The sequence below is a fragment of the Eriocheir sinensis genome, chromosome 29 (assembly GCF_024679095.1).
Source record: "Eriocheir sinensis breed Jianghai 21 chromosome 29, ASM2467909v1, whole genome shotgun sequence".
Lineage (NCBI taxonomy): Eukaryota > Metazoa > Arthropoda > Malacostraca > Decapoda > Varunidae > Eriocheir > Eriocheir sinensis.
In genome coordinates, this window is record NC_066537.1 from 18,224,036 (window position 1) to 18,240,280 (window position 16,245).

At 42.1% G+C, this 16,245-nt stretch overlaps 1 protein-coding gene across 18 annotated transcripts in view; it reads left to right on the top strand.

The window, feature by feature from the left end:
• Positions 1-1,635: 1,635 nt before the first annotated feature.
• The window catches only part of LOC127005258 (KICSTOR complex protein SZT2-like), a 102,191-nt gene continuing 87,581 nt past the window's right edge, over positions 1,636-16,245 (top strand). For all 18 annotated transcript variants that reach the window (XR_007758408.1, XM_050874039.1, XM_050874042.1 and 15 more), the window contains exons 1-19: positions 1,636-1,775; positions 2,559-2,693; positions 3,031-3,304; positions 4,010-4,188; positions 4,717-4,876; positions 5,668-5,888; positions 7,093-7,211; positions 7,616-7,775; positions 8,172-8,277; positions 8,760-9,009; positions 9,471-9,626; positions 10,116-10,226; positions 10,469-10,595; positions 10,718-10,822; positions 11,077-11,216; positions 11,969-12,205; positions 12,583-12,661; positions 13,401-13,516; positions 14,002-14,164. Coding sequence is in view for 17 of the 18 variants with exons in the window: in XM_050874039.1 (XP_050729996.1) it covers positions 1,737-1,775; positions 2,559-2,693; positions 3,031-3,304; positions 4,010-4,188; positions 4,717-4,876; positions 5,668-5,888; positions 7,093-7,211; positions 7,616-7,775; positions 8,172-8,277; positions 8,760-9,009; positions 9,471-9,626; positions 10,116-10,226; positions 10,469-10,595; positions 10,718-10,822; positions 11,077-11,216; positions 11,969-12,205; positions 12,583-12,661; positions 13,401-13,516; positions 14,002-14,164 (2,877 nt within the window). In the remaining variant the exon portion in view is untranslated. The remainder of the gene's footprint in view (positions 1,776-2,558; positions 2,694-3,030; positions 3,305-4,009; positions 4,189-4,716; positions 4,877-5,667; positions 5,889-7,092; positions 7,212-7,615; positions 7,776-8,171; positions 8,278-8,759; positions 9,010-9,470; positions 9,627-10,115; positions 10,227-10,468; positions 10,596-10,717; positions 10,823-11,076; positions 11,217-11,968; positions 12,206-12,582; positions 12,662-13,400; positions 13,517-14,001; positions 14,165-16,245) is intronic.

A 16,245-nucleotide genomic window follows, 5' to 3' on the forward strand; every position in this document is an offset into this window, starting at 1 on the left:
GGCCCTTTCCCCGTGACAGGTACGTGATGGATGTTATACGTATAGGATAGATATGGTAAAAAAAAATAGATAACTGGATAGATAGACAGATAGATATATAGATAGTTAGATAGACAGATAGATAAATAGATAGATAGTTAGATAGACAGATAGATAGATAGTTAGATAGACAGATAGATAGATAGATAGATAGATAGTTAGCTAGACAGATAGATATATAAATAGGTAGATAGTTAGATAGACAGATAGATATATAGATAGATAGATAGTATAGATAGACAGATAGATATATAGATAGATAGATAGTTAGATAGACAGATAGATAGATAGATATGCAGATAGATGAATAGATAGATGTATAGATACAAATAGTTAGATGGATAGATAGCTAGATAGATAAATTAATAGATAGATAGATACAGATAGATAGACGGACAGATTAATAGATAGATAGATAGATAGATAAATATTTTTGGTTTCCTCACCTCGGCGAGTGTTAATGCCTTCACCTATAGCTGGCTGTATTTCGTATAATAATTCTCTCAGATACGGTGGACGGCCAGTAATCTTGCAAAGCTTGGTGTGTCAAAACACATAACTTAAATACTATCCTTGCTTTTATTGGCAACCAGTGGAGCTCTATCAGAACAGGAGTAATTCTCTCTCGTGGTGGAATTCCTTTGATTAATCTCGCTGCTCTATTTAAGACCATCTGTAATTTCCTTGATTCGAGCTTTGGCAGGTTATAGTAGATTGAGTTGCAATGATCCACTCTTGATATATATTGTTAATCACCAATTTCTTGATAGTTTCTTCATCCAGGTATTTCTTGATAAAAGCAATATTTCTAAGGTAATATCCAGCAATCCTTTCGACATTATATTTATATGACATTTCAGTGTCAAATTGGAATCCAACAACACTCCCAAGTCACGAACACTTTCAACAATATATGAATTTCATAATCACAATATAGTCATGTTATACCGTCACCAAAATAACGTAGACTGTCCTTCTTCCCCACAAGCATGAATTCAGTCTTATCATCGTTTAATTTCAATTGTTTATATAATGCATCCGATATCCTTATAATTGAATTAATAACACGTACGTTCTTAGCACTTGTATTTTCAATATCAGTGATGGAAAAGTAGAACTGGGTGTCGTCAGCAAATAACTTGAATCCTACACCGGGTTATCCTGGATAAACTAGTCGTGTATATACAGAATAAAGGTCCCAGCACACATATGATTGATTGATTGATTGATAGTTTATTGTTGCAGGTAAACAACAAGGGAGAAGGGAGTGTGACTGAGGGTAGAACATATGGTATTTCCTCTGGTTCATTTTATTATGCCAGTTGTTTTCATGAAATTAGAGCATCATATGAATACGCACAGCACTATTTAGAGTATTTTTTGTGTAAAGGTAACCACATGGAGCCGAGTTAGTCATCCCCGAGGTGGCTTACGACTATCAGTACCAAATTGTCGCACCCATAACATTACATATATGATTTTTTTGCACCCAAATCAGTTATAACCACACAGTTAACGATAGGATATTCAGGTTAGTATCAAACTAATTAATCAATGATGATTCTATTGTAATGATAAGGGGAAAGATGCCGGAAAATACAATAGAGAGCTGAGTGCGATAATCTGGCAACGGTAAGGAGGAGGAGGACCAGAGAGTAAACAAACATGTGGAGAGAGGCGATGACCTGACCTCGGCGATGACCTCTTCAGACCAGCAGCCTCCACCCGATGAGGAGGTAACATAACGACCTGTTACATCCCTGTCACTGCCATCGGTCTTGTCACAGTGTAGGATAAGGCAATGACAACCCTGCCATAAGTGGGTCGTGGTTACCATCGTAGTTGTTGAGGCTGCATTATGAACTCCTGCACTCTTCCCTTACGTTTATATTTCTTACCTCCAAATGAATGAGGGTGTAGCTTATTAACCACCCATGTCCCTGGCACTGTCACCATTCTTCTTACAGTGCGTTTGGGGGCGCAACCCCTAAGGGTGCGTTAACACTCCAAGGAGAGGCGTGAACCCTGGAGGAAAAGATGGAATTCCCATTGTTGGAATATTTGTTTTTATCATAAGAGCGTGAGATAATATATAGAACCTTATGAGTGGTGGAATAATATTGCTTTAATTAAGTTTAGTTAGGTATTTATATACCGTCGTCTAGTTTGGCCCGCCACTTAATAAACCTGGGAATGTAGTTTGTCTTTACTGCAGGTAGGGCATGGAAGGAAGAACCTATTCCTTGAAGGGGCATGGTAGTAAAAAGTTTAAGAACCCCTAGACTACTGTAAAATAAGGTAATAAAACCTATGTCACATTTGTATGTGCTTATTTCTTTTTTCATTTTTGCTTTCAGGGAAGTTCCCACGAGGGAGCAGGGCATCAGAGATAAATATAGATAGAATAGCATATAGGTGGTATATCTCAGTTTATCAAAACACTGGCTACTCATGTATGTGTAAATTATGATGATTTTTGTTGTGGATATTTGATTTGTCTTCCCTGTGTTTGCTGTCAGGGTGTGGAGGTGCTGGAGGCAGATCATGTGTACATCCTCATGAGGAGAGAGTATCGCATCTCCCGCAATGTGCGAGCAGAATGGTACCTGCGGAGGATCAACTCCATCATCACCTTCCCCAGGAGAGAGAAGCTGGTGAGTGTGTGGGTGGGTGGGTGGGTGGGGGGAGGTGGACAAAGGGAGAAAACTTGTGAGGTAACTAACTAGATTTGATGATATTTTTTTCAGCCTTGTAATACAGTCAATTGATAGCTGATGTACCCTGTTGTGCCTGATTCTTTCCTTCTTCTTCTCTTCTTTGTCTATTCAATTAACATCCTTATTTTCCCTAATGGGGTTAGACAGGTTGTGTTTGTCTCTGTTGCTTTCCCTTGAAATCTTCTTCCCTTTCCTCCATGGTTGAGAGCAATAATAAGGTAGAAGTTGTAGTCATAACTCATTTGCTTTCTCTTATAATCTCCCTCATCTTCAGAGTGACAATGAGGAGGAGCTGGAGGTGGTGTCCGTTCTCCCGATGGACGTTCCGCCGGAGTGGGACTCGGACACGTCGCACCTCTACCACTACCGGGTGACGCAGCGCACGACCCTCCACTTCCTGGCCCGCAAGTACCGCCTCGTCTTCTGCCTTGACCTCTCGCCCTCGACCTCGGTTGTGGACGTGACAAAGAGCAGCACCGTCCTCGATGAAGTGTTCACCACCCTCCGGCAGTGTCTCAAGGGCATTGTGCGGCCGTTCTATATCCCTGGTAAGAAAAAAAGAAAGAAAGAAAAGAAATATAAGGGTCTCAGGGTCTCTGTTCATCTTTGTATTCATGATGGGACTGACTGTTGTGTCCTTCTTCTTCTTCTTCTTCTTCTTCTTCTTCTTCTTCTTCTTCTTCTTCTCTGTCTTTGGCCCAGGGAGTTCGTTGCCATTTTCTTTTTCTTTTTGTGTCTTTCTTGTCAAAACTAACCTCTATTTATCTATGTCTATGTCCCTCTATCTTTGTCCATGCCCAAAGGAGACTGTTACTACTGTTTCTATTTTATGCTTGTGTCTTTTCATAACAAAACTAGCCACTCTATATCACTGTTCATGGCCTAGGCCTTTGGGTGTCTGGTGGTCCCATTTATATATATTTCTGTGCTTTTAATCCACACAAATCTCAGTCTATATCTCTGTTTTTCGGCTGTTTTTTTTCACTTGTGGCTCTGTTCTTTACTGACCTCTTCTATCTCCGTCCATGTCTTAGGGAGTCTGCTTCTAATCCTCACAAATCTTACCTGTCTATATCTCTGGCTCTGTTCTTGACACTACTGACCTCTTCTGTCTCCATCCATGTCTTAGGGAGTCTGCTTCTAATCCTCACAAATCTTAACAGTCTATATCTCTGTCTTTTTCTGCTGTTTTTTTCCTCTTTGTGGCTCTGTTCTTGACACTGCTAACCTCTCTATCTTTGTCTGTGCCCCAGGGAGTCTGCTGCTGTTCCGCCCGGAGATCTACCTCACCATCATCGCCCACACGCCCTTCTTCAAGAGTCAGAGTCAGCAGGTGTTGGTCCAGGGCTGGCTACTGATGGAACGCAACCTGGACCACTTCCTCAACAGCATACAGGCCAGTCTGATCCAGCTGGAGGCTCAACTGGCACAGGTGAGCCTTTGGGGGGAGGCGACACAGTAGACCCACCATTTGGTATGTTTTTTTTTCAAGGCTTCACTTTCCCCTCCACTTCCTAAATAGTGGATCTACTGTACTTGTAGGTGATATGATTGCTGTCTGAAGTACATGGGAGGTTTTTAACCCATCCGCTGCGATTGACATGGATTTTTCCTTCACTGGTAGCCTGATAATATATACTCCCAGGTCTTTCTCTGCCTCTGTGGTAGATAGTGGAGTGTTTCCCATGTGGTATTGGTATGGTGCATATCCCCTTCCAAGGTGCATGACTTTACATTTTTCTTCATTGAATTGTAGCAGCCACTTTTTGTTCCATTCCTGTTGCTTGGTGAGGTCTTCTGGTAGGGAATCTGCACTCAAGGGGTTAAGACATTTCAAGTGCTGAAACATTCACTATAAATCATCTTTTTTGTTTGTACTACTCTGAAAATTTAATACATTACTCCAGTTAGCTCTTTTGTCCTAATGTGCCCTTTGTAACTCTTCTTCTCATGTCTCTAGGCCACAGCACAGACGTATGGACAGATGGTGGAGGACAACTTTCTGCAGGCCCTGTCCTTGGCCCTGCCCAACCCCATGGTGTCTCCAGACATAGGCTTTGTGGACATGCTGAGATATGGCATCGTGGCCCTACAGCTCTTGCCGGAAAACAGCAGTGCAGGTGGGTGCTGTGAGAGTGTGCTGTGCTTGCTAGGATGGTAGTTATTTGTAGCTTCCAATTATATTTTCTTAGTCATTTTTCATAACCTTTCCAGTGACCTGTATGTTCTTTTACTCACACAGGAATTTCAGCTCATTGACTATATCTTTGGTAAGCTTTCACCTCTCCTTTATCTCTGTCCTGTCTCAAAGCAACCTTTTTCCATGTAAATATTCCTTCTAACCTTTCCTCAGTCTTACAAAGAACTTTCTGTAAGGTAAAGGTAAAGGTATGAGCATATGCTACAGCTGCGTGTGGCCTCAGTGCTCATCTTCATTGCACTGACCGTTTGAGCATGTGTCTGGTGATAACCCATTAGCCCAGGAGCCCTGCCAGACTGCCATACCCAGCATTTTGTATTTTACGGTATCAGACCTATCACTACTACAAAACATCACTAATTCTAACTGTTTTGACTGAATATCATTAGCCGTAGGGGTGCAATAGGTTTTTGACTTGGAAATCGGCGAATACAAACTGAGGAACAGCATGATCTGGTAACACTGCACAGGGTCAGTATGACATCCAGGTTACCACAAACTACCTTTCCCGGGTTTCCCCAGGTACTTGTTTATCAATCAGCCTGAAAAGAGAACGAACAATTGGGTGAGCTGCACAATGACAGCCCAGAAAGAAATTTGAACCTGGGCCTGTGGATTCCTTGCTACTTGCTAGCCATGTTAACCACTGCACCTCACTCTTCATCCCTAGCCTCTCCTAACCTCACTTCCTCCTCTTCACATCCCCGCCAGGCATCGTCATCATAACAGACGGAGTGATCGGGTTGCCGGACGCCACCGTGTTTGACTCCCTCTTGGTGCAGCTGAGGAACCAGACCATCGCGTGCAGCTTCCTTCAGCTCGGGTCTGTGTACCAGCCCCAGCGCTCCTTTGGATACATCCCCTTCACTGACCTCATGAATTTCCTTGCCACGGCCACATGTGGAGCCTACATGCCCTCCCTCCCCTCTGTGGTAAGTGTCCTGGGGGTTTGGGTGGTGCTTTTTTGTCCCCCTGTGGAGTTTGGGAGTTCATTTGTGTTATTTGAATTAGAGCTTGTCTTGGGAAATGGATTACTGTACTAGGATAAATCTTCTTATTCTTAATTTATAGTCATAGTTTATAGTAATTGTGAAACATGAGTTGTTGTATGAAAATGAAAAATGTGTGTCACTCTCACCCCCTTTGTAGAGTTTGTTTGCCTGTTTGTATGTGTTAGTTAGTGTATATAGTGTATTAGTATGCTTTAGTTTGTGTATGTGTCATTTGAATTAGTCCTTGTATCAGGAAATAGATTACTCAGGAAAGGGAGCTGTATTATAAAAGGGAGGCATGTTTATCACTCTTCAACTTGATAATATGCAGTTTATTTCTTTACCTCAGCTGTACATTTTCTGGGATAGTGTTAGTGCTTATTGGAAAGGTGTGTAGGAATTGATCAGTATACCCTAGTAGGTGTGTTAAGGGCAGTTTTCTTTACTCATTCTCTTGCTGTCAAATTCTACCCATTGCTCCATTAGTCACCCTCATCTCAAGTGCTATATAGGGTCAGTTTATGCTCACTCTCTTGTTGTCAAATTCAACCCATTGCTCAATTACTAACCCTCATCTCAAGTGCTATATAGGGCCAGTTTATGTTCACTCTCTTGTCAAATTCTATGCATTGCTCAATTACTAACCCTCATCTCAAGTGCTATATAGGACCAGTTTATGTTCACTCTCTTGTTGTCAAATTCAACCCGTTACTCAATTACTAACCCTCATCTCAAGTGCTATAGGGCCAGTTTATGTTCATTCTCTTGCTGTCAAATTCTGCACATTGCTCCATTAGTCACCCTCATCTCAAGTGCTATATAGGGTCAGTTTATGCCTACTCCCTTTGTCAATTTTTACACATTGCTCAGTTAGTCACTCTCATCTCAAGTGCTATATAGGGCCAGTTTATGTTCACTCTCTTGTCAAATTCTATGCATTGCTCAGTTACTAACCCTCATCTCAAGTGCTATAGGGCCAGTTTATGTTCATTCTCTTGCTGTCAAATTCTGCACATTGCTAAGTTAGTCACTCATCTTAAGTACGTATATCAGGGTCAGTTTATTCACCTCCTTGCTCTCAAATTCTACTAACACTTTGCTCTCTTAGTCATCTGTATCTCTCTCATCTCATCCATCTTCCCAGGGCAATGACTACGAGTATGACATGAATGATTACCACAAGTCCCTGCTGGCATGGGGCTTCCAGAAGTTCACCCACGACCTCTGCTCCTCCGATGGGGACCACGATCATGACGAGAACGAGTAAGTCTGTCCGTAACAAAGGATTTTAGGTTTAATATGCAGAACTTTGGCACAGAATGGCATGTGTATAGAAGAAACTAAGGCATGTATTGACTGTCTACTAAAATATGAGGTCTTAGATTCTGTACTTTTGAGGCTCAACCAGCACCCAAGGAACATCATAGTGACCCGTAGAACCATAACAAAGGACTTCAGCTTCAGTTTGCAGAAATTTGGCACGAACTGGCATGTGTTTAAAGGAAAATAATGGCATGTATTGACTGCCTACTAAAATATGGGCTATTAGAAGAGTCTTTTGAGGCTCAACCAGCACCCAAGGAACATCATGGTAACCCTTAAAACCAAACCATTTTCTCTCTAAAACCACACAGCTACAGCAACACTACAACACACCCTCCCCACAGGTGCCTGAGTGTACTGCCGCTTGCCCCTGAGGTGACGGAGCTCATACGGAAGAAGGAACGCGAGACTCAGCTCAACACATCACTCAATGCCATTCTGTCCTGCCGTTTGAGGGAAGGGTATGCCATCAAGCAGGTCGCCATCGCTGCCGACCAGATCCAGGTGTGTGCGAGAGAGAGAGAGAGAGAGAGAGAGAGAGAGAGAGACTGCTTGCAAGTGAATTGATGAGGAGGTGGAGGAAAAAAAAGGAATAAAGAAAGAAGAAAATAGAGAAAGAAGAGAATAGAGAGAAAAATAAAGATTGAAGGGAAGGGAACAAGAAAATTAAGGAATGAATGTGGAGAGAGGAAGGAATTGAATGGAGGAAAAATAAATTAGAATGAGAAAAGAGGAGAAAGATGATAATAATAGCAATAACAGGTTCATTTCATCCAGTACCATATACAAAACAGGAAAATAGCAGAGAAACGTAGTATAAAATAAAAAAATAATATATGAATCAATTAATATATGTATGAATAAACCAATGCAAATATACTCTGTCCCCTTATCCCCTAGCTGGTCCTGGTGCTGCCGTGGAAGTACTCCATCTTCATCGAGTACCACATACGCTCCCCCTGGCCGCCCACCCAGCACTTCGTCTACACGGAAGTCTGGATTGAAGGTGAGAGACTGTGGGGTATAGTTAGAACACCCTTCCCCTTCTGTCTCTCTGCGGCATATGACCACAGATGTTGCGCCCACTAAACAAAACTTTCCTTCCTTCCCCTTCTGTCTCTCACCGGCATATGACCACAGATGTTGCGCCCACTAAACGAAACTTTCCTTCCTTCTCCTTCTGTCTCTCACCGGCATGTGACCACAGATGTTGTGCCCACTAAACGAAACTTTTCTACTTTTCTCGTCCTTTTTCATAGTCTCCTTCATACTGTTCCTTTCCCATCCTCTCCTTTATTCTCATCACATGCCAGCCCTCACACCCCTCCCATAGTCTCCTTTCATACTGTTCCTCTCCCATCCTCTCCTTTATTCCCATCACATGCCAGCCCTCACACCCTTCCCATCCTTGTTCATAGTCACCTTCATACTGTTCCTCTCCATCATCACATCATGCCAGCCCTCAACTCATCTATCCTCTCCTCACAGCTACGTATGAATTCCTGAATGACGTAACCAGTGATCCGCACCGCCAGTTCCGCTCCAAGTACCGTCAGAGCATGGTGAACAAGTACCTCCACACCCTACAGCACCTTAGAGATACAGACACTCTCCTGGTGGGGCTGCAGTCCTTCTCCGCCAGTCCCACTTACTACACGCTTCCGGACTGCATCAAGAGTGGCCATCCGGTCTTCTATCGTAATCCAGGTCACCCGCACTCGATACATGATGCTAATAGGTGGGTGAGGTGTTGTTTTGTTTCTTTCTACTTATGAGCCTAATTTTTTTTCCATTCTTTTTTGTTCTTCCTATTTCATGTTTTTTTCTTCTGTTCTTATTTTTTTCCCATTGTTTTCTTTTTTTTCTACTTAACTAAATTTTCCCATTCTGCTCAGTTTTCTTTCTTTCTCTAATTATTGTTCTTGATAATTTTCCCGTTCTTTCCCGTTTTTCCTGATTCTCTTTTCTTTTTATACTTAACAACTTTATAATTTTTCCTGGTCTTTTTTTGTGTTTTTCTCATATTCTTCTTCTTTTCCCATTCTTTACCTTCTTTTCTTCATAGTTCTCCTTTTCTACCTATTGTTCGTCATCTCTTGCCTTGTTACCCATTTAAAAACCTTCGCTGAGTCACCACTTAGGTCACATCTACACTCCTATTTATTTATTTATTTATTACTGTTACTATTTTCTTTCCAGTGAGCAGTTCCCGCAGTTCACCAACTTCTGGCGGCCGGTGTGCATGCTGGACACCAACATCTGGCAGAAGTGGATGCACACCCACCGCATCGGAGTCATCCTCGAGCACGACCACCCGCTGCCCAAAAACCTGCACATCACCAGCACCAGCGGCAGGTTAGTTGGTCCTTATTTACCATTAACCCCTTCACTACGGCCGGGCCAAAACAGCGCCCCGTGCCGTATCCGGGATCGCCGCGCGTGCCAAATTTCAAATGTTGCTATTGAATATAACAAGTTTTCAACCATAATCTCAACATAATCATCATGTATTATATATGAAAACATGCAGAATTAAATGGTGCACATAAAAAACATAAATTAATTGTTAATTTTGAGATGTAAGCATAAATATAGAGATAAAACACCTCGTATATATATAAAAAAAAAAAAAATAATTGTAGCAGCCACTTTTTGTTCCATTCCTGTAGCTTTGGTGAGGTCTTCTTGTAGGAAATTGCAGTCGAGGGGTTAAGAAGTAGTGAGGTGTAGTCTTACTTATTCTTGCCTATCCCATACGAAGATGCAGAAACGTTATGGACATTTCAGTGTAAACCATTTAGTGAGGGTCATGCAATCTCCCCCTCATGCTTACCCTTCCCTCAGGTATGGGTTCGTGCATTGCCGCCAGGCTGAGTCGGCCCTCACCACCCAGCTGGCTGATTGGTGCGACTTTGTGCTCATCGAGAATGACTCCTACATCAAGTTCCTCTACAGGTACATCTTCAATCTTTCTCATAGTATTTTTTTAATTCTTTTTTTGTTTGAATTTTTTACATTATTTATTTATTATTTTATACAGTACGTTCATTCTTTCTCACACTATCTCTGAATCTCACTGTCTTCATCTTCACATTGTCTTAGGTCTCCTCTCTCTGTACACAGGAAAGGAGGTAACTAACTAATAATGAGTAAATGATGATCTTGTATTTATCCCTGAGGGTTGTTCCTTCTCGCAGGGAAGAGGAGCAGGACAAGCAGGCTCCCATATCCTTCTTTGTGGTCCGGATCACGTCCAAGCCGCCGCCCTGCCTGGTGATCCGCCTGGCCTTCCTTGGGGGCACGCCAGGACACATCAGGAACCAGGTGAGGTGCCCGCCACAGTGTAGGAGGAGGAAAGAATAACAGGAATAGTTAGCCATAGTATTGACACTAGTGTATGCTTACTGTTTGCAATCTTTCCTGCATAAGCATATTTAATCCTACAGATGGTGAGGATCATCAAGAGGAAGATCCAGGAGCTGGCCTTCCCTCAGCGCGGAGCCATCACTGAGCGCAGCAAATCACTGCCGCCCGCTGGCAACCAAACAGAGGTGAGATACTGATCATCACTCATCCGGTGAAGACAGATTCTTGCCAAGACCTAAAACTCTGAGAAAATGACTTGGAAGGTGATAGTGAATAGATATGTGACACAGTAGATAGCGTACAACATCAGGAGTCTGAGTCTGTGGTGGATAGGGACACTGTTCAGAGGGAAGATTGGACTGTAGAGCTCTAGATAACTGTAAGATGAAAGAAAACTAGACATGAAACTTTGAGGCAAACTAACATGCTTCTGCTGCAGGACAAGCTGAGCGAGGACATGACCATCTCAGCCTCCAGCGACTTGCAGCCCACGGGGGTACGGCGCGGCCTGTCACGCATGGCCTCCAACGTGCCCTGCTGCGTCATCACCCACAAGCCCGTCGAGAAGATCCTCATATGGTCAGTAATTGGGAAAGAGAGTTATTTCTTCTTCTCTTATGGATGTAGATGTGATGTAATGGCTGAGAAATAGAGAAATAGGTTGGCTATACTTATTGTTACAACCTCTCCCACATATAATTATCATAAGTTAGAGTACACCAAAGGAAATGACATGCTACAGAGGTGAACTAATTATTTATTATGATTTTTTAACTGCATAAGAGACATCTGAAGGGCAAAAAAAGAAAAGATACAGAAAAAAGAGAGCCCAATATATTGCTGTTCCTCAAAGCCAAGAATATAAGGGATAAATATAAGTTAAATAAAAGTACAGTCATCCCACAAATAGTACGGTTTCCAATACTTTGGTTTTGGTTTTATGTGGATTTTCTAAGAAGATTTTTTAAGATTTTTTAATTTCCCAACGAGCAGGAAATTTAAAAATCCTAAAATATCTTCTGTGACAATCCGTATAAAACCGAAACCGAACTATTGAAAACCGTACTATTTGAGGGACGACTGTACAAGTATATATTTGCAGGGTTATTTACTTTTTACCTCTTGTTTTTGCCTTTGAACTTTCTTTCACTGTAAAAAGAGAGTATAAAAAGGTGCAAGAAATCAAAACATAACCAAGAAAATAAATAGAAAAAAGTAAAATGCTGAACAAACACTAGACTCCTTTTGTTGCCCTTGAGCCGTCTCCTTCGCTGTAAAAAAAAAAATAATAATAAATAAATAAATAAAATAAACTCGGCTCACCCGAACAGGTACGACAAAATCCCCACCAACCTCCTGAGTCCCCTGGCGCTTGAGACTCCCCCGGGCGTGACTGCGACAGGGCGGAGCGGCTATACCAAGATGGCCCCCACCAAGTCTGCCACCCACAACATGGCGCTGCTCTCCCGGTACCTGCACCACCGACGATGGATATGGGCCGTGCAGCCTCCCAATGCACCAGCCGTCTCCCTCACAGCTGTCTCACGCATCCTCAACACACTTACCAGGTGGTCTTGTTAGGCTGAGAGTGTGTTTTGGGGTTTGTTTAGGGTTGTTTGTGTGTTGTAATGGATGTTATTGTGTTTGTTTACTTGTTATTGTGTTTATTTATATTCTAATAGTCGTCCCTCAAATAGTACGGTTTCCAATAGTTCGGTTTTGGTTTTATGTGGATTTTCTAAGAAGGTTTTTAAGGATTTTTAAATATCCCAATGACCAGGAAGTTTAAAAATCCTAAAAGATCGTCTATGACAATCCGTATAAAACCAAAACCGAACTATTGAAAACTGTACTATTTGAGGAACAACTGTAGTAATGAATGAGAGATATGTGTTTGTAGAGTTATGATGTGACTGAGCTAATATATCCTTCTTGTCCTTTTTAGAATGCGGCTTCAGGAGGGCTTCAACTTCGCCCACTCCTGCAATGGAATTATCACCATGGTGCGGGAGTTTGCCATGAAGGTGAGCGCAAAGAGAGGAAGCTTTGTGACATTAACAGCCTCTTGTCCTCCTTTCAAACACTATTCTCTTGCATCTGTTGTGAAAAAAAGACCTTTGAGTGAGTACATGTAGTGACTGAGCTGTTTTGTCATTGTAAATACAGTCGTCCCTCAAATAGTACGGTTTCCAATAGTTCAGTTTCGGTTCTATATGGATTGTCATAGAAGAACTTTTTAGGATTTTTAAATTTCATGCTCGTCGGGAAATTTAAAAATCCTAAAAAAATCTTAGAAAATCCACATAAAACCAGAACCGAACTATTGAAAACCGTACTATTTGAGGGACGACTGTATTAACTCAAACTGTACCACTGACTAATGTTATTATTGCATCAAGGGAAACTAAAAAAATTGATCTAGACCCAGAGTCCCCTCGATGAGCAAACATGGATGTGAAAAATAAGGGGACAGTGACCGTGAAATAAGGAGAACAAAAAAAGGAGAGGACAAAAACAATACCTAATAATAAAAAGGTGCAAGAAATCAAAACATAACCAAGAAAACAAATGGAGAAAGTGAAATGCTAAACAAACACCCAGACCCACATCCCTCAACTCACCCGACAAGTACGACGTAATTTCCACCAACCTCCTCCTGAGTCCCCTGGCGCTCGAGACTCCCCTCCTCCTTCATCATTTCCTCATCTTCCTTCTTTCTTCTTTTAATATAACAGTATACATTCCTCTCTCTCCTGTGGCTAGCTGGACTTGTGTGAGGATGAAGGGAAGGATCTGCTGGAGGGGGGACTTGCCACCTTTCCCTGTGTGGCCCAGTACGTCCTCTTCCCCCCACACATCACCAACAGCAGCAGGGACAGGTGAGGGTCGGGGACAGACAGACAGACAGAATGATAGATAGAAAGACAGAGACAGATAGAGAATAATAAACAAAAAAGAGACAAACAGGCAGACAGAGAGAATAAATGGACGTAGAGACAGACAGTTGAATAAAGATAGAAAGAAGACTGATAGAAGGATAGACAAAAAGACAGACACATAGACAGATGGACAGAGAGAATAATAGACAGAAGGAGTCCTGAGTTCAATTTGTACACTGCTGATTCAATTTTCATCCATTGCTTAGTGGCTGAAAAACTAATGCTATAGGCCTATGTTAAAAAAATAATAGACATCAAGACAGAAAAGAAAGACACAATCTAACTTTAATATTATCCATAGAGAGGAAAAAAACAGCAATAGTATATGGTGACCTTCTTTAACATCATCAATAGAATCAATAGAAAAAAAATAAGGAATAATATATGATGACCTCTTCTTTTTCTTCTTCCTGTGGCGTCGGCAGCGTGGTGGAGGATGACTGGGAGGAAGGGGACAGCGTGGAGGCCGACGGAGTGATGGAGATTGTGACGGAGTGCTGGGTGGAGCCGCAGAACGGGGTGGTGGTGTCCCCCTCACCCCGCGCTAACCACCTCAACAACTGCAGCTACAGACAGCTAGCGCAGGCGGTGAGTACCCATCTTGAGCTCCTTGTTTTGGGTTCTTTATAAGAGGCGTTCATTGTAAAAGGGGTGACTAAACCAATTAAAACCCCTTGACTTTGGATTTCCTACAAGAAGACATCGCCAAGCTACAGGAATGGAACAAAAAGTGGCTGCTACAATTCAGTGAAGAAAATGTAAAGTCATGCATCTTGGGAGGGGAAATCCTGCATACCAATACCACATGGAAAACACTCAGCTCTCCACCAGAGGCAGAGAAAGACCTGGGAGTATATGTTACCAAGCTACCAGTGAAGGCCAAATCCATGTCGGTAGCAGCGGACGAGTTAATCCATACGCTGCAGTATTGGCAGTTGCTGGATTCACTCCCACGGTGCATGACTTTACATTTTTCTTCATTGAGTTGTAGCAGCCACTTTTTGCTCCATTCCTGTAGCTTGGTGATGTCTGCTTGTAGGGAATCCGCAGTTAGGGGGTTAAAGGTAAGGAGTGGTATTGGTGTTTTGGTGGTGGTGGTGGTAGTGGTGGGTTTTGGGGTGGTGTAACTATATGTGACAAACCTGACCTTTTTTTTTTTTTTTATTATTATTATTTTTTTTTTTAAAGTAGAGAAAACAGTTCAAGGGCAAAAAAAAGGAAAAATAATGAAAAAAAAAAGCCTGTTACTCAATGACACCGAATAACAGCTGTTCTCTTCCTTGGTGGTGATGGTGGTAGTGGTGGCCTTTGAGGTGGTATAACTACGTGTGATGGTGGGAAGGTGGATTTTATACATTATTTCTACAGTATTTATATAGTGGGGGAAAGCTAAATAGAGGTGGTGTTTTGGTGTTCTGGTAGTGGGGTGGGGAGGGTGCTTCAAGGGGTGGTATTACTGTTGTATGGTAAGGTGGATACTGGTGATATTTTCTACAGTATATCTCTCTAACAGTAAATTTGCAAAGGTAATGGTAAGTTCGAAAAGGTGCTCCATTTAAATCGATCGTAGCCACTGCTGAATAAATAGTCCTTTTTCAGTCGTATGGAAGGATAGTGAGGCCTTACTATTCCCATCATCTTGTGGAATTAGAGCAACTTAGAATTACAAGCACAGATAACAGGTCATTCTTACAGTTATCATTATTTTATAGACACACACACACACACACACACACACACACTATATTGTAGAGAGGAAAAAAGAATATATAGTTTGTGGTTACCTTTTTGAACATCATCAACAGAAAAAAAACAGGGGTAGTATATGATGCCCTCTTCTTCTTCTTCTTCCTCCAGGTTAACAAGTCATTTTATTGCCATCATCATCATCATCATCATCATCATCATCATCCTCATCCACACACGACAATAAAGAGTACGTGCTCATGTCGAGAGGGTAGGCACCTGCTGGCTATTACGAGTCCAACACATGATCAGGCCATGGCGAATTACACACACACACACACACACACACACACACACGCCTCCCCACTCCTCCAGCCTGGCATTGTGTTAGGTTATCAGGTGATTGTGTGTCCCTCAAGTGGGTCGCGTTGAGTGAGGGTTGAGTGCTGAGCTGGTGCTGGGTTGTGTCTCCTTGCTGCCTCACCATCTTTGACTCGGCACTCACTAGGGTCATGTCATAGTCGTCATACAGAGAGGTTACTTAAAGAGGTTATTTGATTTCAGGGTCAAGTCTGTCTTCTTTCTCTTCTTCCTGTTTTCTTCTCCCTCTCTTCCATTCTCCTTTCTTTCCTATCACCTCCTTTCTTCTCTCGGTTTTCTTTCTCTTTCATTCTCTTTTCTCCTCCTCCTCCTTCATTATTTCCTGATTTCTTCTTTTCCTCTTCCTCTTCTCACATCCTTTCTTCTCTTCTTGGCTTTCATTCTCTTATATCTTCTTACTTTCTTTATTCTCCTCCTCCTCCTCCTCCTCCTCCTCTTTTGTTATTTTCTCATCTTCCTTCTATCTACTTTCTTCCTTCCCTTCTCATTTCCTTTCTCTCCTCTGGTTTTCATTCTTTTATATATTCTTACTTTCTCTTTCCTCCTCCTCCTCCTCCTCCTTCCTTCCCTTCTCATTTCCTTTTCTCCTATGGTTTTCATTC